Source organism: Gracilinanus agilis, chromosome 3, assembly GCF_016433145.1.
Source record: "Gracilinanus agilis isolate LMUSP501 chromosome 3, AgileGrace, whole genome shotgun sequence".
NCBI lineage: Eukaryota > Metazoa > Chordata > Mammalia > Didelphimorphia > Didelphidae > Gracilinanus > Gracilinanus agilis.
The window spans coordinates 500,492,886-500,517,150 of NC_058132.1; the positions used below are offsets into that span (position 1 = coordinate 500,492,886).

Below are 24,265 nucleotides of genomic sequence, written 5' to 3' on the forward strand. Positions count from 1 at the left end.
AGGTTTACATCTCATTTGTCCTAGCCTGAAGCTACATCCACTATACCCAGGTAATGAAAGGCAGATAGAATATGCCAAGCTGATTTCCTTCCTTTTGAAAATTTGTTTGTTATATTAAAATTCCCAGGAATCTCCCTCTCTCCCTCTCTTCCCTCCCAACACTAAAGAAGGCATAATTTGGCCAAATAAAATATCTCTATAGAAAACTATGTCTTCCTTGTTCCTATTTTAACAATTCTTTCTCTGTAGGTAAACATACAGAAATTCTTCTTCAAACACTACTTCCACTGCTTTATATAATGCTCTCTTGATTCTGCTTGTTTCGTTCTTCATAATTTCATGTAGATCTTCCTGTGTTTTTTTTTTAATTTACCTATTCATCATTTCTTACTAGGCAGTAGTATTCCATCACAATCATATGCCACAACATGTTTAGCCAATATTCAGTTGATGGATATCCTCTCAATTTCCAGTTCTTTGCCACCACAAAGAGAGCTAGAGACCTAATGGTGGCATATTTCTTTCTTTTTTTTTTAAACCCTTAACTTCTGTGTATTGGCTCTTAGGTGGAAGATTGGTAAGGGTGGGCAATGGGGGTCAAGTGACTTGCCCAGGGTCACACAGCTGGGAAGTGGCTGAGGCCGGGTTTGAACCTAGGACCTCCTGTCTCTAGGCCTGACTCTCACTCCACTGAGCTACCCAGCTGCCCCGATATCTAACATTATTAAACCTCTACCATTGGTGTTATATTTTGGTCAGTAAAAAGCTTTGCTTCTTTCTATATACACAAAATCAGAGGAAAATAAGTTCTTAAAAATAGACATGATATTACTAAGCCAAACATAAGAATTTGAATCATCTATTTATTCCAATTATCTATGTCCTCAATGTGAATACTTAAGAGCTAATTATATAAGAAGAGGTCATTTAAAAAGAGCAAGTGTGTACCACATAAAATTGCAGAATATCTAATTTGTTTATTAGCATTAATAATATTGCTGTTTAGTCATATGAAATACAAATTCTGAGATGTGTAATTTTTGAAATATTTATGACTTTCCAAAAAGTCATAAAGGTAGAAATCAAAAAGTATATTTGATATCTAAAAGAAATCTAGATTCCTAATGTAAAGACTACTTAGAGCAAAAGGTAGCATTTTTTAAATCTGGATTTGAGGTAAGTTGGCCAGAATGAATAACTAGACAAGTTAACTTAAAATAGTTGCGCATACATTAAAATTATGTGGAAGGAAAATATGATAATATTTTAGTGGTTGCAAAAGTACTTGTATTTTAATGTCACTGACAATAACAATAGTGTATTAATGCCAGCAAAGTAATTTATATATGTTAATCATTTTTTCCTCATAACAACTTTGGGAGGTAGGAACTGTTATTATTCCCATTTTTCTGAGAAGAGGAAATTGAGAGAGACGGAGGTTAAATGACTTATCCAGAAGTTAGCAAGTATATACATGTTTATATGAGCATGAATACACACATTATAAATATGGCACCATCCCTTACAGAAAATGTTTTCCTCCAGCATGATGAATGAAAGAAAATACTGAATTTAGAGTCAAAAGCCTGAGTTCTAATTCTGACTATTTACTATTCTGAGACTTTGAACAAATTGCTTCACTTTTTTCATCATTAATTTCCTCACTGTAATATGATATTGGCCTGAATGACTAGATAATATATGTTTCCTTTGCTTTCTAGGTCCTATGAAAATATAACATATAGCAATCTACATAGGAAATAAAATCTAATTGTCCCTTAAATTTATCTTTTTTTTTTGACTACTCATGATCTTGAAAAGAAAGTAAAACTCATAACACTTCAATTATAACATTTTCTTTCCCTTTAGGTGCTACCATCAGTGTGATTATTGATATCAATATAAATATTTCAGTTATCGTTTCTGCCTTGATTGCAATTCTGTATACCCTGGTCGGTGGACTCTATTCAGTTGCCTACACTGATGTTGTCCAACTCTTCTGTATCTTCTTGGGACTGGTGAGTTGGGCCAATTATTTTTCTTATTTTAAAATAGGGATAATATATAACAAGTCAACAAAAAATCAGTAGATATGGATTTTCCATCATGTTGGCACATGGTTACTTAGAGAAAGCTTAATATTTTGGCCTTTTTTTTAAACCATGAAATAGGAAACAAATATCTAGGTATTTTACAAAACAAAACTGAAGCAACTATGTGAATTTAACTTTATGCTTAAGGATTTACAGGGATTTTCAGAATTCTAATGCCTTTCAATGGTGTAACATCAAGATGTAGAGATTTTTTTTTCTCTTACCTGGACTCTGACACAGACTTAGGTGTGAAATTTTCTTTGATCTTGAGAGATAGTTACTATTCTCGGAATTTGAGGGAAACAATTTCTTTCTAATTTGCTCTGTTTTCTTAACCAAGTCACCTAAATTCACCATGCAGTATTTCAGGTGACATCTTAGGATCATTGTGAGAATGAGTGCATCATCTATTATATGTTATTTGCCTAGAAGAAAAAAAATATATACCATATGAACACAGTATTATATTCATTCCTTTACTCATTATCCCTGATTGTAAAGGTAAAGTCAATGTCCCTCAGGAGTATAAAGAAGATTCATTAGTCAATACTTTTACATGTCAATTTGTTATTATTGCTAATACAAGTGGAACAGGTCTATAAACAGGAATATTTATCTGTCATAGAAATCTTGTCTTTGTTTCCTTAAAATTACTCTTGAGCATTAAAATTAAATGTTATGATTAGTGTTTTAATAACAGTTCACATGTAGGTGCCACGAGGGCATCAGAAGTAAATATACAAATACGTAGAATGTAAATCATAGAAGACTATCAGTTCCTAAATCCATTAGCAATTTTTCTTTGTTATCAGTCATTCATTTTGTCCAACACTTCATGACCCCATGGACCATATCTATCCATGGAATTTTCTTGACAAAGATACTGAAGTGGTTTGCCATTTGCTTCTCCTTTGGATCCTTTCTTGTCAGGCAATCATAGGTTAAGTAACTTGCCCAAGGTCGCTCAAATAGGAACTATCTGGGGCTAGACCTGAACTAAGGTTTCCCTGACTGCAGGCCCAGTGCTTTTAATCACTGAGCTACACAGTACTTCGGATATGCATTCTCAAAAATGTGGATTATTCCTCCAGGAGTACAGTTCACAATATATTAATACTCATCTAGTCTTGTGTAATTGTCATCCATGTCTTTCCAAGTAAAGTACTCTGTGAATCTTATTGAGGGTCCTTTCTTCTCATAAAAGCATAGAGCTAGACCTAGAAGGGATCCTAGAAGCCAACTCTTTCCTTTTACAGATGAGGAAACTGAGGTCCAGGGAGATTAAATGAATTGCCCCAAATCACATAGTAGCAAAAGGAGAATTTTAACCTTAGTCCTCTGTCTAATGTTCCATACCTTTTTTCCCTTTTCTTCATCATTTTTTAAAACTTTTCATAGTGTTCTAGTGTTTATATCAAGCATTTAGAAGGGGAAAAAGAAAGGTACAAAAATTCAAATTAATCTGAATCCAGCAGGCATAAAAATAGTCTTGATGGAGAAATGTTGAAATAAGTATAGATTTATTCATTAATTGTTATCCTGCTACATATAGGAAATTCTAAGGTTTATGATGTCCTCTCATCACTATAGAGTTTCTTTACATTTTGAGATTTTTGTTCAACAGGGTTCTAAATTGGACTTAAGGTCCTTTAAGTTGTTCAAATTCTCTCACTTTTCTTTATGTTTCCTTTAATTTTTATTTCATATTTTAACAGACTTCCTGGAAAAATTAAGACTTTCTTCTTCTATTAGTGTGAAATGTCAAAACACAAAAGAAAAATATGGTATTAAAAATGAGTTTGCCTTCCTAAAGGATGGCTGAAATGACCTAGCTTGGCAATACTAGATATATATATATATATCAACATTTGTGCTATAAGAGAGAGAAGCTGGATGACTGGCAATGTATGTAAGAACAATGGAGTTAAGAATATATAGCTTTGTAATTATATGATGGACATAAAAATGGCAGGACCAAGAAAGCTGATATATATGGGAGGAATTCAAATCCAAGAAAATGTTATTCAAGTGACAGAATATTGCAATCAAATTGTATATATGAAAGTAAAATATTATGGAAGATGCTAATTAGCTAATCTGCAAACAACTGACAACCTAACAGAAGTGACTATATAATATATTATACTATACAAATATAGCAACACCATCATCTTCCCCAATTCAATAGTCTCCTATTCCGAAGATTTCTTAATAATCAATTTTATGTTTCCTTCTCCTCAAGTTATAGTCATATTACAACATAAAAATATCCATTCAAGCTGAATAGGGAAATGAAAAAGGTGGAAGGATGGAAGATCATAAACAGAAACAGCAATTTCAGTTGAAAAACTTGGAGACATAACAGTATCAAAGACCTATAGTTTGACCATGTTTATGGGTGACTGATCTGGAATAGATCGAAGTTGTTGGAATTGAAGAAATGGAAAATCATATTATTTGCAAAGTCTTTGAGATGAATATGGAAGTTGATTGCTGGAGAGGGAAGACTCAACCAAGTGATGAGGGCACTGAGGAGAAAAGAAGAGTCATTAGATGAGTGTGACAAAGATGGAGAAAGGATTCAATTATATAATAGTAACATAATTAAAAAAATTCAGAGTTGTAAAGAACTTAAGTGGTTATTTAATAAAACCTATACCTGAAAAGAAATCTCCTGTAAAGCATTGTTAATAAATTAAATTAATCCAACCTATAGTAGAAGACCTCAAGTGATGGAGAAATCAGTCATTTAGCAATCATTTATTAAGTTCATTTCAAGGAACTAGGGATATAGACACAAAAGTGAAATAGCTCCTTTCCTCAAGGAGCTTGTATTCTGAGAGAGGAGACAAATATAGATAACAAAGCAGTTTTCAAAGGGAAGTCACTAGTTTCTTGAGTGATCATTAAAGGTTTCAGTTAGATTGTGGTTCTTGAGCTGCACCTTCAGTTAAATTCAGGATCTTCAGACAGAGAGAGGTGTGGCTTCAGCACAGCAAAGGCTGTGAAAGAGTCACAATACTGCAAAAGGAAACCCAGAAGAATGTGTCACAAAATCCTTAAGAGAGTATCCAAAAAGTAATGGTAGACATCAGTATCAAATACTTGAGAGAAGTAAAAAAAAAATGATCAAGAAGATGTAAGACTTGGAAATTAAGAGATCATTGTTTTAGTTGTGATGTAGTCAGAAACCTGATTGTAGAGAATTAAGAAGAAAGATAAAAAAAATGGAGATGAGTGGAGATAATTCACGCTTCAAGGAATTTGGCTTAAAAAGGCAAGAAAGAAATGGTAACTAGTTGAAATAGTAGGACCTAATAAGACATTTTTTCAAGGATCAGGGTAGTCTTAGAAGGAATCTCTACCTCCTAAAACAACTCATCCAAAATTTGGGCAGTTCTAATTTTTAGGAACTATTTCTTTTGTTGGACTAAAATCTGCCTCTTTGCGACTTTTTGTTCATTGCTCCTAATTTTTCATTCCAATACAATCCAGAATTCTAATGCATCTCCTACATAACAGCATTAAAACACTTGAAGACAACCAGCAGAAATCTCCATTACTTTTTGACATGTTATGTATTTATGTATTTATAATTATTTCTAGCAGTTCTCTTCTTGTGTCCCCTGTGATCATCAAGTTGTTCATCCTGTTCTCCTGGACAGGCTTCAATTTATCAATGTCCTTCCCAAAATGTGGTACTCAACATAATATTGCAGATGGTATCTAACCAGAGTAGACTATAGTGGATCTATTACCTCCAATCACCAAGAAACAGTGTATCTAGTTATATTGTCTATTATTAATATTTTTGCTTCCATTCCACATTTTTGACTCATTGATATTTAATCCATTGAACTCTAATATTTTTATTTCCCCAACAACTCTTATCTAGCTTTGCCTTCCTCATCTGGTACTAAAATAGTTTACCAAGTATCAAGTTTGACTTTTTTCCCAACTTTATATTTGGACCTTTAAAAATTAAAGCATTTTTAATGTACTTATGAATTGGTCCAACCTAATGGAAGGTAATTTTGAACTATGTCCAAAAAGTATCTAAAGTATGCATACTTTGGCCTAGCAAAAGCACTAACCTGTAGAAGATATATGAAATGATGCAGAGTAAAGGAATCAAAACCAGGAGAACCATTTGCACAATAACAACAATGATGTAAAGGAAAGCAAGTTGGAAAGACTTTAAAACTCTCATCAATATAACAACTAAACATGATTCCAGAGTGCCAGTGATAAACATATGTGGCCCACCTACACCCAGAAAGGTAATGAATGCATTTGAGATGAAGAATAAGTCACACATTTTTGGTCATGGACAATGTTGAAAATTGTTTTTTTGTTTTAGTACATATTTTCATAAGAATTTTGTATTTCTTTTTTTCAATCTGGAGTGGGAGGCAGGAGGAAGAGTGTAGAAAAAGCAAAAAGAAAAGTTAAGGAAATGAAAAGGAATCATAGATTAGAGAAGCATTGAAAGTTACATATTGAACTTCTTACCTACTTTCAGAGAAAAGTATGTTCTATTTAAAATGTTTCACAATTTGATGTAAAACCCTCTCCTATTCGACAGTGTATATGAAAATGTTTATTTTATTTGACATTAATAATTGATAAAGAAAGGAAAAGGGAAACATTTGGGCCTTTATACTATATGTTGAAATCTTTTTGAATCTTAATTGGTATCTAGTAGGCTAGCCATGACATCCAGGTTTATATCTTTTAATAATTTGATAAGTATTCTGTTCATTCCTTCATCCAAATCATAGATTAAAATGTTTAGCATCACAAGGCTAAAAAAGTATCAATTAGAAACTTCTTTTACGGTCAATATTTTTCCAATAATAATTTCTCTTTAGGTATCATGATTCAATTGGTTCCAAATGCACCTATGTCCATATTGATCAAATGTCTACATCTTGTATATAAAAATAATGTACAAGACTATCAAATGTTTTGCTGAATTTCAGAGAATTTTCTCTTTACAGTATTCTTTTAACCTATTGATATAGAACCCATGTCAAAAAAAAAGAGAGAAAGAAAGAAAGAAGTAAAGGAAGGAAAGGAAAGGAAAGGAAAGGAAAGGAAAGGAAAGGAAAGGAAAGGAAAGGAAAGGAAAGGAAAGGAAAGGAAAGGAGAAAAAAGAAAAATGGAGCTAGTCTGGCATATCCTGTTCTTCATGAATTTATTCTGACTCTTATTGAATACTACCTCCCTCTCTAAATATCAGGCATCTCATTAATAATTATATTCTGGAATTTTGCTAGGAACAATTCCCCTGCCTATAATTGGAAGGCTTTTCTTACTTTTCCTTTTAGGGAGAATCAAGACATTTTCCATTCTCCAGTTCTATAATAACTTTTCCATTCCCCACAATTTTTCATTAACACTTGACATTAGTTTCATTATCACATTAGCTAGTGATGCATTTTTTCAAGGACTGATTAAAGTAAGTTCCTAAGTAAGTTCCAAAGTTAACGTTAAAGGAAGAGTCCTCATGAATCAATTCATTGAAAATAGCTCGATTTCAATAATTAATTGCTTTCATGACCCTTAGTTTCCTTAACTGAAAAATAACAATTTTGAAGCAGATAGCCTTTCAGATCTCTTCTAGCAATCAAACTATGCTCATATGATCCTATATGGTCTTAACTTATGCTTACAAGGTAAACTTAATCATTTTTGTAATCTCTCAGCTCAATTTTCTGTCAGTATCTTTGGAAGATAAAAAAGGAACATAATAAGAGTTGGGCCTTTTACTCATTATCCACATCAAACTTTCCATATCTTAACAGATAACAAAAGAAGAAAAGATGTTAATGATGGTAGCAGAACAGTGATCAGGAAGCAATAGTGAGAGGCAAGGAGTATGCCAACTTCTCCATCTAATCCATATGTTAGAGTGGAGAGGGGATAAGTAAGGGATAAACTACAATTGGAACAACAAGATAACTAAAAACAAGATCTTCTCACTTAAGGATGACTAAATTTTACTAATAACAGGAGTAGAATTTCCTTAAGAAATTTTTATTATTTTTCTTGGGTATTGAATTGTTTTGAATTGTTAAAAATCTGTTTATCCTTCTCTCTCTTTTTACCCTGTCCCTTCTCAAAAATCTGTTTTACTTCTAACCACTGCCTCCCTTAACACATCCTTCCTTTTATCCTCCCTCCTCTTAATTCCTTCCCCTATAATTTCTGTACTCGGTGAGATATATTTCTGTAGTCAACCAAATTTCTGTGTATGTGTATTTGAAAAAAAAAATTCAATGAGAGAGATTCAAATGTTCCCTTCCACTGTAAAAGTTCTTCCTTATGTTCTTCTTTTAAGATAGTTTTCCTATTTCTTTCTCTCCCTTGCCCCTTCTCTCACTATTATTCTTTCTCAAACCTTCAATTTTTTGAGGTCATTCCAACATAACCAAATAACACAAGTACCCTCTATGTAGTCTTCTGCCCTAATAAAGATAAACTTGTTAGGAGTTACATGCATCATTTTATCCTATAGGAATGCTAACATTTTTTATTTAAACTTCATTAAATTCCTTATATTTTTCCATATTTATCTTTTGATGCTTCTTTTGAGTCTTCTGTTTGAGTATCAAATTTTCTCTTCATCTCTGGTCTTTTCATCAGGAATGTTTGAAAATTTTCTCTTTTTTAAATATCCATTTTCCCCCTGAAGGGTTATACTAAATTTTTCTTGGTAGATTATTCTTTATTATAATCCTAATTCCTTTGCTTTCCAGAATATCATATTTCAAACCTACTGCTCATTTTAACATGGAAGCTGCTACATTTTTTATGATTTTGACTGTGGTTCCATGGTATCAGAATGGTTTCTTTCTCGCAGCTTGCAATATTTTCTTTCTGACCAGTGAATTCTGAAATATGACTATACTATTACTGGAGATTTCTCTAGTATCTCAGGAGATGGCTAGTGAATTCTTTCAATTTCTATTTTATCTTCTGGTTCTTAGATATCTTGGATGTTTTCCTTTATAATTTCTTGAAATATAATGTCTAGTTTCTTTTTTATCTTAGCTTTGAGAGAGTCCCATAATTCCTAAATTTTCTCTCCTTGATCTAATTTCTAGGTCAGTTGTTTTTTCAAGAAATTATTTCATATTTTCTTCTATCTTTCCATTCTTTTTATTTTGCTTTATTACTTTTTGATGGCTCATAGAATTATGAGCTTCCACCTGCCCAATCTAATTTTTAAAATATTATTTTCTTCAGTGAATTTTGTACCTTTTTATTAGGATAATTTTAAGGTATTATTTTTAGTCTCTCTTATGAAACTGTTATGAATAGACATCTCTTTTCATATTGCATCAAGCTCATTTCTTTTCCCAATTTTTTCTCTACTATTCATCTTTTTCTTTAGTTCTTGTAGGAATTCTTGTTTGGGTTTTTAGCCAATTTGCATCTTTTCTTTGAGACTTTCCTTGTAGCTGTGTTCTCATTATTGTCTTCTTCTAAGTTTGTATCTTTATCTTCTCTCTCACCAGGACCGTTAAGGGTCAGGTTCTTTGTTGTTGTTGTTGTTATTTACTCATTTTTCAGTAGTATGGAGTGGGAGTTTTTATGGGTGGGGACACTGTCCCAAGCTTTAGGGTTTTTCATACTACTTTTTTTTTCTGATCTAGTTCTAGGACCTGTAAGTTTTTGGTGCTTCCAAGATTGTGTGATATGGGGATAGATGTAATCACTGGATTATGCTCTCATCTTTACCAGGAAGAGCCCCTGCTTAGTGCTCCTCTCTGCCCTGGAACTGTGACCCAGAATGTATATGAGAAATCAAAAGATTCTATACTCAATGTTAGCTAATCTCTGACCAAATGCTTGACCTCCTTACTATCTCTTGAATAAGAACTCATGAAATTATCGCTGCCACTCTCTCAGCCATCTTCAAGGCCTTCCACTGGTATTGTTGCCACATCTCACCCCAGTGCAACTGTCATGGGCCTCTTCTTCTGACCATTCAAATTATCTTAGGTTGGAAAAAATTATTATTCCAACCTTTTGTTGGCTTTGCTACCCAAAAATTCAATTAAATATGTTATTTTAAAGTTGTATGGAGGAAAATGTTGGAGAAATTTGGTTCATTTGCTGCTTTTCCTCCACTGTCTTGGCTATGCCTCAAACTGTTACAATCTGAATGTAACTGCAAAATGTTAATATTTTTATTACAGTGGATCAGTTTGCCTTTTGCGATGTCACATGATGCTGTTGCAGACATTGGTTTCACCGCTGTACATAAGGTTTTCCAGGAGCCTTGGCTAGGAACTCTAAAATCAAATGAAATCTATACTTGGATTGATAATTTTCTTTTACTGGTAAGTGATATCTTATGAATAAAACATCTCCTTTGTTGTGGAGGAAATCTTCATATTTTTACACAAGCAATGGCTGCCTTAAAGTCCCTACCCAAACCAGGTATCAGGTGGTCCAAGAAAGCCCACATTCTGTCACATTCTGTCAGATGGGCCAAGTAAGCCCAGGGAGTCCTTTCATTTTAAATGAAGCATCAAATGTATGTGGCAGCATGGTGACAATAATGAAAAGAAAATCTTGGCTTGTTGAGGGAGTTGACTGATGCTAAAGTTAGAAAGAAGACAAGGTCACAGACAAGAGTAATAATGTTGGCTCTGACACTAGGCTTTTCTTATGCCTAGGCAAAATAGACAGCTGTCAACAAGTTAAAATTTAAGAGGCACCATATGACACACTGAAAAAAATTATTTCTCACACCAGCCTACTATAGTACCAGAAAATTCACAAAGCCTTAGTTAAAAACACAAGAAGACAATACTAAGGTATAAATGTTAGGTTAAGACTTTAAGAACTTATTTAAAATTAATTTACCAGAGTAGAAAGTGAACCAATTAGTAGTACCTTCAAGGGATGAATCTCAAAACAAGTGATATTTGAGAGACTGAGTGGACTGGTAGAAGTAGAAATTGTTAAGAATACTTGAGCGAATGGTTCCCACAATGAAATTCTGGGTGACCAGGGGAGAGAGTGAGGAAACTAGATACTTTGTAAAAGGAGAGAGAAGAAATGAGGAAAAGGAAAACTAATCTGCCTGCTCCAGTTTCTGCTCATATCAAGAGCAAAGGGACATATTTTTGAAGGAATAGAAAAATGTGTGACTTCATTAAATATTATTTCCTTGTTTGTAAAATAATCTTTATTTTAGAAAACAAAACAAAAACATTAATCTATGTCCCTGGTTGACCAGGTCATCTTAAAAGTATCCCTTGTATAAAGAACTCTATATTTTACATTTTTACCATCATCAGATTTAATAGTCATCGTGACTTAAATTTGCTTTTGAGTTCTTGTCACTACCACAACTTTTTTTAATAAAGTTTAAATTGCCAATCTATTCAAATTTCTAAAAGGAAATTATATAAGAAATATCTGAAATAGGATTATTTAACCTTTTGGAGTTTTAGGAAGATAAATGATTACCCTTTATTATTTTTTGCTTCCAAAAAAGTATTTTATTCCATAAATCAAATTAGAATTTTAAAAACTATCCTTTAACAAAATTTCTCATATGCATGTTAGAGTTATGCAAAATATGCCCTGATGGAAAAAAACAAAGATAACACTTGAATAACATCAAAGTTTGTAAAAATGATGTTACATTCAGAGAAGGAAGCATTTCAGGAATAGGGAACATCCTAATTAAAGGTAAGGAAATGTGAGGGTAAAATGTACTTTAGAAGGGCAAAAAGCTTTATTATTTAGATTTAGCTTAGAGTGTACAGAAGGGCATCATATGAAATAAGAGTAGAAAGAACTTAAATACCAAATAAAGAAATTGAAACTTTACTTAAAAGGCAAAAGAGAGGGTAGTTAGATGACATAGTAGAAAGGTAGTAGAAGATAGTGCATAGGAAGAAATATCATAGAGAGGGGTTATAGACTGAGAAAGAGGAAAGTCTCTTCTTTGACCAAAGAAAAGGATATTGAGGTAAAATTACTACGAAATCTGAATAATATAAAATGGAGACCAAGGAAGGTCAAATGAGATGTCTTCTTGAGGGAATTGGGCCATTTTGTAGACTGGATAAAAGAAGACATGGAGGAGAAACATAATAACTGTCTTCAAATATGTGTAGTAAATTTATTCTGGTTGACCCCAAGAAGACCAAGATAGGACCAGCGGATGAAAGTTTCAAAAAAGCAAATTTTAAGTTAAATGTCAGGAAGAAAGACTTCCTAAAAAATAAAGGAATTTAAAAATTCAATTTAAAAGGTGATGATCTTGGGGCAGCTGGGTAGCTCAGTGGATTGAGAGTCAGGCCTAGAGACAGGAGGTCCTAGGCTCAAACCCGGCCTCAGCCACTTCCCAGCTGTGTGACCCTGGGCAAGTCACTTGACCCCCATTGCCCACCCTTACCAATCTTCCACCTATGAGACAATACACCGAAGTACAAGGGTTTAAAAAAAAATAAAAAAATAAAAAAAGGTGATGATCTTCAAGCAAGGGCCAGCTGATCATTTATCAGATATGTCAGAGTAATGATTTTCTTCATGTATGGGATGGGCAGCTGAGTTGTCTTGTAATGCTAACATGCAGTGATTTAATTCTCAATAAAATGTCAGGTAAGACCAGTTGATGTAAATGTGGATATTATTGATAGATTTAGTTAAAGAGTAAAGAATAAAAGACTTGAAAGAGACCCTCAATGGGAAATGAAATGTGTTATCAATAAGGGTAGAACTTAAATATTTTCAAGCATCAGCAAGATTTCAACTAAAGTTAGATACCATGAATTCATAGCTGACATTCAGCAAAGTTTTAAAATTTTTAGTGATATTTAGCAGCCTTTGAACAGGAAAGAAAAAATAAAATAGCAGAGTTAATAAGAAATAAGAATGCCCAGATGAAGGACTACATGAAGTCAGGGAATCTATAATCAACCATAGAGTCAAAACTGGGTGTAGGGGCAGCTGGGTAGCTCAGTGGATTGAGAGCCAGGCCTACAGACAGGAGGTCCTAGGTTCAAACCCGGCCTCAGCCACTTCCCAGCTGTGTGACCTTGGGCAAGTCATTTGACCCCCATTGCCTACCCTTACCACTCTTCCACCAAGGAACTAATACGCAGCAGTTAAGGGTTTAAAAATATTAAAAAAAAACTGGGTGTAAAGGAAAGCAAAGCCAGATTGGGGAGAAGGATTTGGAGAAATATGATGACTCAGAGAACAAAAAGACACAAAAAGATGAAGACTTGGCTGTATTACATACCTATGAGAGAATGAGAGAAATAGAAGAAAAGAAGGTTTTGTCTTGGAAAGTATAATTTTAGAGTTCTGAATCTTGGAGCTAATGCAAATCCATGAAATGATGTTATAATTTAAGTGAAATGTAGTTAAATTGTGGTAAAAAAATGAGGTAACCAGAGTTAAGGAAATTGAAAAACTGGGAAATCAGTTTGCTAGAGGGGTCATCACCATGAATTTTTAAATTCCTAAAGATGATATCAATAGTTGAATTATGAAGGAAGAACATGAGTCATGTTGTATATTACTCTTTGAAAATGGTGGGAGAATACTGTGGAAATCAATATATCACCACAACAAGGATAGGGAGAAGCTGGTACAATTATTTAATTAATCAACCAGCATTTATAAACCAATTTCTATGTGTCATATACTGGCTTATACACCAGGGCAGGAAAAAAAATGGGAAAAACGTCCCTATTTTCAAGGAATTCATAGTCTAATGGGGAGACAATATACAAACAGCTATATACAAACATGGGTATATATGTGTGTTTGTGAGTGTATATGTATTATGTACATATGTTTTATGCATACATATGCACAACTATGTAAATAAATATATATTTATGGTTGTGTGTGTGTGTGTGTGTGTGTGTGTGTGGAGAACAAGTATCATTATTTGAAAAAAAGGAATTGAACTACCTTAAATGATATGTCTTCAAAAAAGTCAGTCTGGTATCACAGGTAGAAAGCCAGTTTTGGAATGATAGAGACTTAGGTTCAAGTCCTACCTCGGATTTGTACAAGCTTTGCGACCTTAGGTTTATCACTTAGCCAATCAGTATCCCTGGCATTCACCACAAGTGTAAGTTACAAAAATTGCCATTCTGCATTGGTAGTGTTTCCACACCAGGAATTTCCTACATTGATAAAACCACAGATCTAGAAACATGTATACTATCATCATGCTATATTTCATTTTTCTGCGTATCTTCTCTGAAAGGAATAAAGCTGTCCAGGGCTAGAGTATTTTGCCAGCTACCCTGGGGTACACTGTCCTTTTGGCAATGTTGGGTAGTGATAACTTGATTTTCAAGTTCTTCTTTTACAATATTCTTATCCATCATTTAACATTTGTATCAACAAAAATCTCGATGATACATATTGTACAATGTCCATGGTTAAAGCTTCTTTTTTTATTAGTCATTTTCAGTGAGCACCTTCCATTTAATTTGAGCATTCTTGGCCCATTGCTAAGACTGAGGTGCACTCTAATCTAATAAACAGTGAACTCATCAATAATATTTTGGGTGGTGTATGATCTAGAAAGCTTTCCATAGAATTCAGTTGCACTTATGTATGTGAATTCTTGTAATCCCACTTTTTAACAAGAATAAAAATCAGGTCTCCATTTCTGGCATTTCTCCCTATATGAGATATGACTTTCCTATTTAATGATTATATATAGTACAATAGTCATGCTCTTGGAAGGTGAGCCATAATTGAATTATCAGGAAGCATATTGTAGCTGTCATTTCTGGCAATGCTTTTGGGCTCAGAAGTGAGAGATATATTTGATTTATTTGCAGATGATGGGAGGAATCCCATGGCAAGCATATTTTCAAAGAGTTCTGTCATCCTCTTCAGCAACCTATGCTCAAGTTCTATCTTTCCTGGCAGCTTTTGGGTGCCTAGTGATGGCCCTCCCTTCAATACTCATTGGTGCAATTGGAGCATCAACAGGTAAAGTCTTATTTTGTTACTGCCAACACCATGCTCTCTAATACCCCATGTTATGTGAAAGCCCATGTTATTTGGTGGATTAAGATATTGGTTTCTGACATTTAAATTTATTTGGTATAATATGAGCCATAAGTTTTATTACAATAATCTCTAAATAGATATGTGACCTGAGAATGAAATGTAATACCTCTCACAACCGTAGTTAAAGAATTCTTAACCAAATAAGGGATACAGGCACACACAGAGAAGGATAAAATAGATCATTTTAATCACAGGAAATTAAAAAAAAACATTCACACAGAGTAAATCAAAGAAGATAAAACAAGAAGAAAAATGCTAGTTGGGAAAATATTTAGATCAAATATTATGGATAAACACTTGTTATCTAAGATATATGCATATGGGCATGTGCATGGCACACAAGTGCACACATGGACATACACACATATACACATTGAAACAAATCTATAATAGTGAGTTGTTCCCAAAGAGGTGGGTGAAAGGATATGAATGGGTTTCAAAGGAAAACTTTCAAAGTACAAATAAGAATATAAAATCATATTCCAAATTACTAGTATAGAATTTTTAATTAAAACAACTTTATGCTTTCACCTTAAACCTTAGAAATTTCCAAACTTGGAAAACAAAAGGAACTGCTGAAAAAACTATGGGAAAAGGGATATAGTATAATTAAAGGTTTCAGTTAATCCAAGAAAAGTGACTTAAAGGTGCAGCTTTAAATGAAAAGTGTCAGGCCTAGAGATGGGAATTCCTGGTTTCAATTCTGGCCTCAGACACTTGCTAGTTGTGTAACCCTGGGCAAGTCACTTAACTACAATTGCGTATTTTGCCCCTCTTCTGACTTGCAACCAATACTTAGTAATGTTTTTAAGACAGGAGCTAAGCCCTTTTTTTTTTAAAAAAAAAAAAAAAGGAATGGAATGACTAAATTGTTTATACTCATTGAACCTGAGAAACAAATAGTGTGTACTAGTTTTTTCCCCAAAATGGCAAAGTCATAATTTTTTAAAAAGATATAAAATATATCAAAATTTTATAGTAGCACTTCTTTGTGGCCTGGAAACAAAAATGATGCAGATAAATTGAAGAAAAACTAAAAAGAAATGGCAAATGTAAAAAAATCCAGGGGGAAAAATAGGAAGATTTCTTTGAATTGATGCAAAGCAACTATTTGAAGCAAATGGAAGACATGTAGAATGATACAATGTAAGGAAAATAATCACTAAAAGAAAGCCTGACTCAAACCAACTGAAAAACCAATAATGGTCCCAGTGGGTAATATCATCTATTACTTCCCTCTTGGTAGAGAAATGGGTAACTCCTAAAATGCTTTATTTGTTATCAGGCACCACCAATCAAATGTGTTTCCTTAACTATTACAAAGAAGTGTTCAATATGTATCAAGAAAGAGGGGGAGAATGAGGCACATTACATTTCCAGAAGTGACTATGATATAAAAGCGAAAGACATAAGAAAAATCTTTAAAGGCTATGAAAGATATTTGTTTTGTAGCTTTCGTGAGTCAAATAGCCCAAAGTACTTTTCAGAGAATCTGGGTTATATTTGCAATATCCAATGAGTTATAGGAGAATATTCTATAGACAAACACCCACATTCTTAATATATTGGGAATGAAATCTATTCCCTGAGACTAGTTTAACTCAAGAATTCTTTAAAATTTCATAGAATCTGGTATCCCAAGCTCAAAGGTCCAGTTTATTCTCATAGGAAGGTGAAAAAGTAACAATCTAAGGCACAGAGGAAATAACTTTCACAAAGTATCATTAACAGAACTTAATTCTTTTTTTCCCCCAAACCCTTACCTTCTGTGTTAGTATCAATTGTAAGACAAAATAATGACAAGGTCTAGATAATCAAGATTAAGTCAATTGCTAAAGATTACACAGTTAGGAAGTATCTAAAACCAGATTTGAACTCAAATCTTCCTGACTCAAGACCTGGAAGAACTTAATTTTTTTTAGTGCTATTTTTAACAAGTACATATTATATTCTCTCAATATTCACCCAAAAAGCATTAAATAATATTTAACTGCCAATTGACCTGTTATTGGGAAAATATAGTGTCAGAGAATCATCAAAATTAAGTATTGGAAGGCCAATCTAGTCCAAATCATACTTGGAAAAAATGACATTAAGATGAGACCCTTTATCCCTTCTAGTGGCCCTCCCCTGCATATTCCCCAGCTTCTCAATGTCCTTCCTAAAATGTGGGACCAATAACTAAAAGTATATATTTGAATTTTAGCTTTGTCTCTCTTAGTGTCTATGAAACCTTGGGAAAGTCACTTGATCTTCCTTAGGATTAGTTTCCTTATTTATCAAGTGAAAGCATTGTGGGGAGGGGGATGCTCTCTATATTGCTTTTTTTTTTAGTCTCATGGTCTGAATGAGCAGTGTCTCTGACTTTTACAAATTTTAATCCAACAGACTGGAATAAGACGACGTATGGTCTTCCAGAACCCATAGAAAGGCAAGAAGCAGATATGATTTTACCCATTGTCCTTCAATATCTCTGTCCAGTATACATTTCTTTCTTTGGCCTTGGTGCAGTATCAGCTGCTGTAATGTCATCTGCAGATTCATCCATCCTCTCAGCAAGTTCAATGTTTGCTCGGAATATCTACCAACTGTCATTCAGACAAAATGTAAGAACTAATTTTAAAATAATCATGGTGTCTTCTTTTCCTTAGAAGGAAACATGTAATTCCTGTTTCATTTAAGGGAATAAACAAATTGGGACGCAATCCTATTGAAACAGAAATATTACGTAAATACAAACCATAATGTGGATAATTTTTAGCATTTGTGTTGATAGAGACAAATCTGGGTACATAAGTTCTTTTAGCTTGATTTTCACTTTGGATCTAAAAGGATGCTCAGCAATATCTCTTTAGAAGAGATTTTGGTCTGAAGCTACATTCGACAATTCATCTTGATTTAGTAAAATTGTATTAACCAATAAATATTTATTGCAATTTTGTGAGGCATTGTGCTAGGCATTGAGGATACAAAGAGAAAATGAAAAACAATCCTTGTTCTTAAGAATAGATCATTTGAGTAAGGAGAAGTGGCATACAATTTATAGACAAGGGTATCAGGAAGGACCTCACGTAGAAGATGATGCCTTACTAAGCCTTGAAAGAACTAAGTATTCTAAGAGGTAGAAGTAAGGAGGGAGTATATATCAGTCATGAGGCACAGACTGTGCAAAATCTCAAAAAATAAGACTGGAAATGCAACAAAGAAGGAGCTAAATGGCATGGTGGATAGAGCACTAAACCTAAAGTCAGGAAAATCTGAGTTTGAATGTTACCTCAAGCATTTATCATCTATTTTACTCTGGGAAAATTATTGAGCTCCTGTCTTCTTTAGTTTCTTCATTTGTAAAATGGGAGTGATAATAGCACTTACTTCCAAAAGTTGTTTTGAGGATCAAATGAGATAATATTTGTAAAGTATTTTAGAAACTCAAACATTAATGTCCTATATAAATGCTAGCTATTATTATATAACCATAAAAGAGCTGAGTTTTATTAATGTGGTTAGCCAGTTTATCTGGAATGTAGAATGTGTAAAGGGGAGGCATAGAAAATAAATTTGGAAATGTATCAGGCTTCTTCTCAAGAGACTTAACGCTTCTGCTAACAAAATTGACCTGACTGATGATACAAAAACCTGTCAATAACAGCTCACATTTATCTAGTATTTTCCAAAATGCTTCACGTCTATCATTTCACTTGATCTTCAGTGTAGGTTCTACAGATATTATTTTACTCATACCGCAAGTAAGAATACTGAGATGATAGATATGACACTGGGGTTGGAGTCAGAAAAATGGGTCCACATTCCACTTCTTACACTTACTAGCTGAGCATGTCACTTAAATGCTCTATACCTTATTTATATCATCTGTAAAATAAGAGACCTGCACTCAGTAACCCATTAGGTCCCTTTTACATTTAATCTATGATTCTTTAATTTAGTCATAGTCATAAAATCATAAAGCACTGGAGATGGAATTTGAATACAGTACTCTTCTAATTCCAAGCTTAGTATTCTTTAATACTATACCACCTTCCCAAGATTTTTCTTCTATGGCCATTTGGTAGCAGAGTGGAGGGTGAAATTATTCCTACTGAAGGGCATTAAGAGATCAGAAAATGTGTCCTTGTCATACCAAATGCATACTCTCCAACTCCTTCTCTACCATACCCTTAACCATAATTTTTAGGGAGCCCTAAAGGCAGGGTTCATGCACTATACAAAGCGAAATAAATATACAAAGTATACAAAAAAAGGTGTACTAAGTGAAATAAATCTTCCATCATCATATTAGGTATAAGGGGGAATCTTTAGGTCCTTCCTTCATTCCTTCAGATAAGACCATTTGCTGTTTTCCATCCTTTCTAGTAGAAGGGACATGAACATTCTAGCTACATTTTCCCATCTTTTCAATATAGATTATATATAAATTCTTCTATATTATTAATGAATGACATTTACCATTAAATTAATTGATTTATATTAAATAATAACCAAAATAATTATATATTGCATCTTTTTATATATTCAATTTTCTAGGAAATTGTTTAATATATTATACATGGATCCTATGGTTTGTTTTTGCATGCAATTAAAGCTATTGGAATCACAGAAAATTCCTCAAAATTTGAATAACACAACAGGATTTTTTTCATCAAAATGAGTCAACAAACACATTAATGCTGTGAAAATTCTCTTTTAGGCATCTGATCGAGAAATTGTCTGGGTCATGAGAATCACTGTATTTCTTTTTGGAGCAGCAGCTACTGCAATGGCCCTACTAGCCAAATCAGTTTATGGACTCTGGTATCTCAGTTCTGATCTTGTTTATATAATCATCTTCCCTCAACTCTTGTGTGTACTCTTTATCAAGGGAACCAACACATATGGTGCCATGATGGGTTATGTGCTTGGTCTTATATTCAGAATCACTGGAGGAGAACCATATCTTTACCTGCAACCACTGATCTTATATCCTGGTTATTACCGTGATGAAGATGGTATTTATCACCAGAGATTCCCATTCAAAACATTTGCTATGTCTATCTCCTTCTTGACCAATATTTCCATTTCTTATCTTGCCAAATACCTATTTGAAAGTGGAACTCTGCCTCCCAAATTGGACTTCCTTGATGCTGTAGTTGCCAGACACAGTGAAGAAAATATGGACAAGACAATTCTGGTAAAAAATGAAAATATTAAATTAGATGAGCTTGCACCTGTGAAGCCTCGGCAGAGTTTGACTCTCAGCACAACCTTTACGAATAAAGAGGCCCTCCTTGACATCAACTCAAGCCCTGAAGGGTCGAGTACTGAAGATAACTTACAATGACTCCGGTGAAACAAAATACTGTTTTCCCAGAGAGGGTATTGCAACCACATAGCCAACAGAGGATAATATACAGCATTTAAGGAGAAAGATTAAGAATAAGTAAATATATAAGACTTCAGGAAGTTGTGTAACCCAAGTTAAACACCATCACACAAATCCAAGCCGCATCAAGAGGCATGGATGGGCCTCTTGGATTTCCTAGGAAATCAGTGATTATGTTCAACTGCCACATTCATTGTTTGTTTTAATAGATAACCTTTAACATATCCAAGAATGGGCTCATATATTGGAAGAAGATGTCAACAAGGGCTTTTGTATTTTTCAAAATATATGTAATTTATAGGGACCCCAGCGGGGAGTAGCTGAGTGCAATTAGAACAGCAGTTTGGGGAGAATTAAGGATCTAAATTAGTCTTGTGAAGAGATGACCCAACCAGAAAAATCAGTCATTATATTGCACAGACTGTGAACAGCATAATGTCATCCTTCTGAAAGGGGCCCTGTAGTCAGTGAATTGTTCTTAAAAGTAAGATTTCAGAAAATCCTATAATTTCAATCCAAGATTGAAGACTAAAAATTCGTCATTTATATAATATAGTTGTTTTCTGCAATTGGGGATTTTCATAGGAATGGCCACTAACCTGTTGTTCTGAGCCCAAAACCCAGATATAAATTATTGATATCATCAAACAGGTGTTTTCTGATGTGCATAGTTTTAGGCAAACAAAATCTGCTGCTATAGAGGAACTCTTGGTTCCTTGAGTGTGTCCAGCACCCATATCTATTTACAGATTATATCTAGAAGCAGAAAAGAACTATTAGAAAACTTGGAAGCAATAAATTGAGCTAGAAATTCAACAAAAGGAGCTAGAGAGAGCAATACACATTTATGCTTTGCCAGAAATAAATATAATTTTGCCATCATGAAAAAAGAAGAGTTTCTGACTTCACTTTTGAAGTCAATATTGGAAGGAAATAGAGGAGCAGATGAACATAAATGTTGTTACCAGCACAATTGATGCTAAGCTAACTGAGAAGCAAATTATTAAATCATTGTGTAATCTACTAAGTATTTCCTACCAGCAGTTCATCTCCCTAGCAATCATCTTAATAATAGGAAAACTAGTAGGCTAATAACTACCTATCCTTGGATTTGAGCTAATGGTGCATGGCACATTGTTGCATTTACTCACTCACAAGCTCATTCTCCAAATTGAGTGTATAATCACAACAGAAGTGGATCCAGTGTGTAGAAAAGTCCAGTTGAGAGTAGGAAATCAGAAGAGGAAATAAATATTGCTGCCAAAAGGAAGAAGCCATCAATTTCAACATTTGATGTTAACATAACTTTCATGAGGTTGTTCATTATGTTATTTTTGCTCCTTTTCTGGAGTTTTAAAAATATGTATGTATATATTAATACATATGTATAATGGTATACATTCATTTTGGAATCTTAAGATATTTTCTCCACCAACCACATATCAGTAGTAAGATGAGTTGTTTGTCTAAAAGTAATGTTGGGAGCTGAGCAATTAGCAGATACAAAAGCTGAGTCATTCTGGCCTGAACTCTTTATTCTTCCAATAATTGAGTTTTGACCCTGTATAGACAAAACCCAAATTCATTTAGCTTTCAATTTGAACTATAAACATCAATGCACCTGAAATTTGAATCAGTTCTGGATTTCTTTTGTAAATTTTCTCAAAGCGCTCAATAAAACATAGATTCATTTTATTCTAAACAACCTTTACATACAAAATTGAACTTTCAAAGTAAGCAGAATAAGAATGTTCATCTTTTTTATTAATGAAGTTCCAGATTCTTAGGCTGGAATTTGTACTCAATTGAATGTTTGTCGCTATGAAGTGAGATGGTATAACCCACTCTCCATTAGCCACTGGAAATATTCAGTAAATATTTAAACAAATTAAACAAATAAAAAATAACATGTAAAATTCAACATGCATGAAATTCCACTGATCCAAAAGAAGGATTCAAATAAAGGGGAAGGAGGAGCCTAAATCATAAAGTGCTGGAAGTTTCCAAAGGAAAGTGTAGTTGCTGTTAGAGAGGACAATGCAAAGTATATGTAATTATGCAGGTATATTAGAACTGCCAAAATGTCATGGAAATTTCCATCTAAAATCTTTTGCTACACTACAAATTCCATTTGGTGTAGGGAGCAATGCTTCTTCCTTGGGACTATAACTACAAATTTATCATGGAAATTATTAAGGAAATAGTCACTTTACAAAGAAAAAAATTTTTCAGGTGTCTAGAGTCCCTTCCAACTCTAAATCTATGATCATATGATGTGAATAGAAATTTGTTAGAACACATATTTCATACCTTAAGAAAATATCTGAATCTTTACTTAGGCTAGGGTAGGCTTTGAACCTGTAATTCCACTGTTTTGGAAACCCCCAAGGTAAGGAAACTCCCTATTTCAAAGCAGATCTGCATTTGCTCTGCAATTTAGTGTTGAAGAGTTAGGCTTACTACTTGTAGCTAAAGCATTCCTATAATGATTGTATATTTTATTTTCATTTGTTTTTAAATGACTGGGAATGATAAGCTTCCATGTTTTTAGGTATTTCAAGAGTTGCTACATAACATCAAGCCTTTTTGGTTAACTGAGATGCTAAGAACTAGCCCAAGTAAGCTATCCACTGTATTGTCTAAATCCAACAAATTATTTGGTTTATGTATATATAAGACCATATAATGTGACTCTGAATTGAATGTAAATTTGAAAGAAGTGAAGCTAGTTATGATGACTGTTGGATTTTTATTATTTTTATGCAGTGATTGAGTTAATATTTTAAATAAAAATGGTCATTTTCCCTTCCAGTCTTTAAGCTCATTTGCTCTGGTATAATGTGCAATTAGGAACCAATTTATTGTAAGTCTGCTATTAGCCAGGCCTATGCATACAGTGGTTCTAAAATATATATTTTTGTCTGTCAAAAATATTATGTAAATTATGCTTAATATTAAGTAGATTAAATATAAAAGATGTATATGTTTTCAATGCAATAGTACTGTATTAAATTGTGCCAATATAATTCAGGTTATGTCTAGGCTTCTTTGGTTGTTTTTTTGGGGCCTATCCTTGAACCAAATAGAAATGTATTTTATTAGCATGTAGGGTAAATGGTGCTAAATGAAAACTATGCAACAGAAATTAAATAAAACAAACCCATTAAAGGAGCCAGTGCACATGCTCAGTGAAACTGCTGCAACATACATCATTCTTGGGTAAAAACATGATAGTGTATTCAAAAGAAATGTCATAGAAAATAAAACCTGTACTCCAGGCTTCAGTAATCTATGATAGAATTCAAAAAAGTTAGTACAGTGGAAAGAGTGTGATCCTGTTTAAGTCATTTATCCCTGTTTCTCTCTGTTTCTCCACCTAAAATGAGATGGAGAAGGAAATAATAAACCAAATCAGTATCTTTGCCAAGAAAACCCCAAATATGATCATGAGGAGTTGGACACGACTGAAGAATAGCTATCCGGAAAGTCAAAAGTTTACATAGTTTAATCTTCTTCCTTTAAAAAGGAAAAGAGAGACTGTCAGAAAGAGACAGAGACAGAGAGAAGGTTCATTAAACACTAGGCACTTTGATAACCATGGAGGATACAACTACAAGCATACAAGATAATCCCTGCTCTCAAGGAACTGATATTCTAATAGAGGAAGACAACACAAAAAACTAGAGCTAGAAAGAGGGTATGATGGAGAGGTTGGGCA

The 24,265-nt window shown here is 33.6% G+C and overlaps 1 protein-coding gene across 1 annotated transcript in view; it reads left to right on the plus strand.

The window, feature by feature from the left end:
- The window catches only part of SLC5A7 (solute carrier family 5 member 7), a 33,195-nt gene extending 12,690 nt beyond the window's left edge, over positions 1-20,505 (plus strand). Inside the window, exons 4-8 of the mRNA XM_044667062.1 lie at positions 1,870-2,018; positions 10,301-10,444; positions 14,936-15,089; positions 17,559-17,776; positions 19,876-20,505. Coding sequence (XP_044522997.1) covers positions 1,870-2,018; positions 10,301-10,444; positions 14,936-15,089; positions 17,559-17,776; positions 19,876-20,505 — 1,295 coding nt within the window. The remainder of the gene's footprint in view (positions 1-1,869; positions 2,019-10,300; positions 10,445-14,935; positions 15,090-17,558; positions 17,777-19,875) is intronic.
- The last annotated feature ends 3,760 nt before the right edge of the window (positions 20,506-24,265 follow it).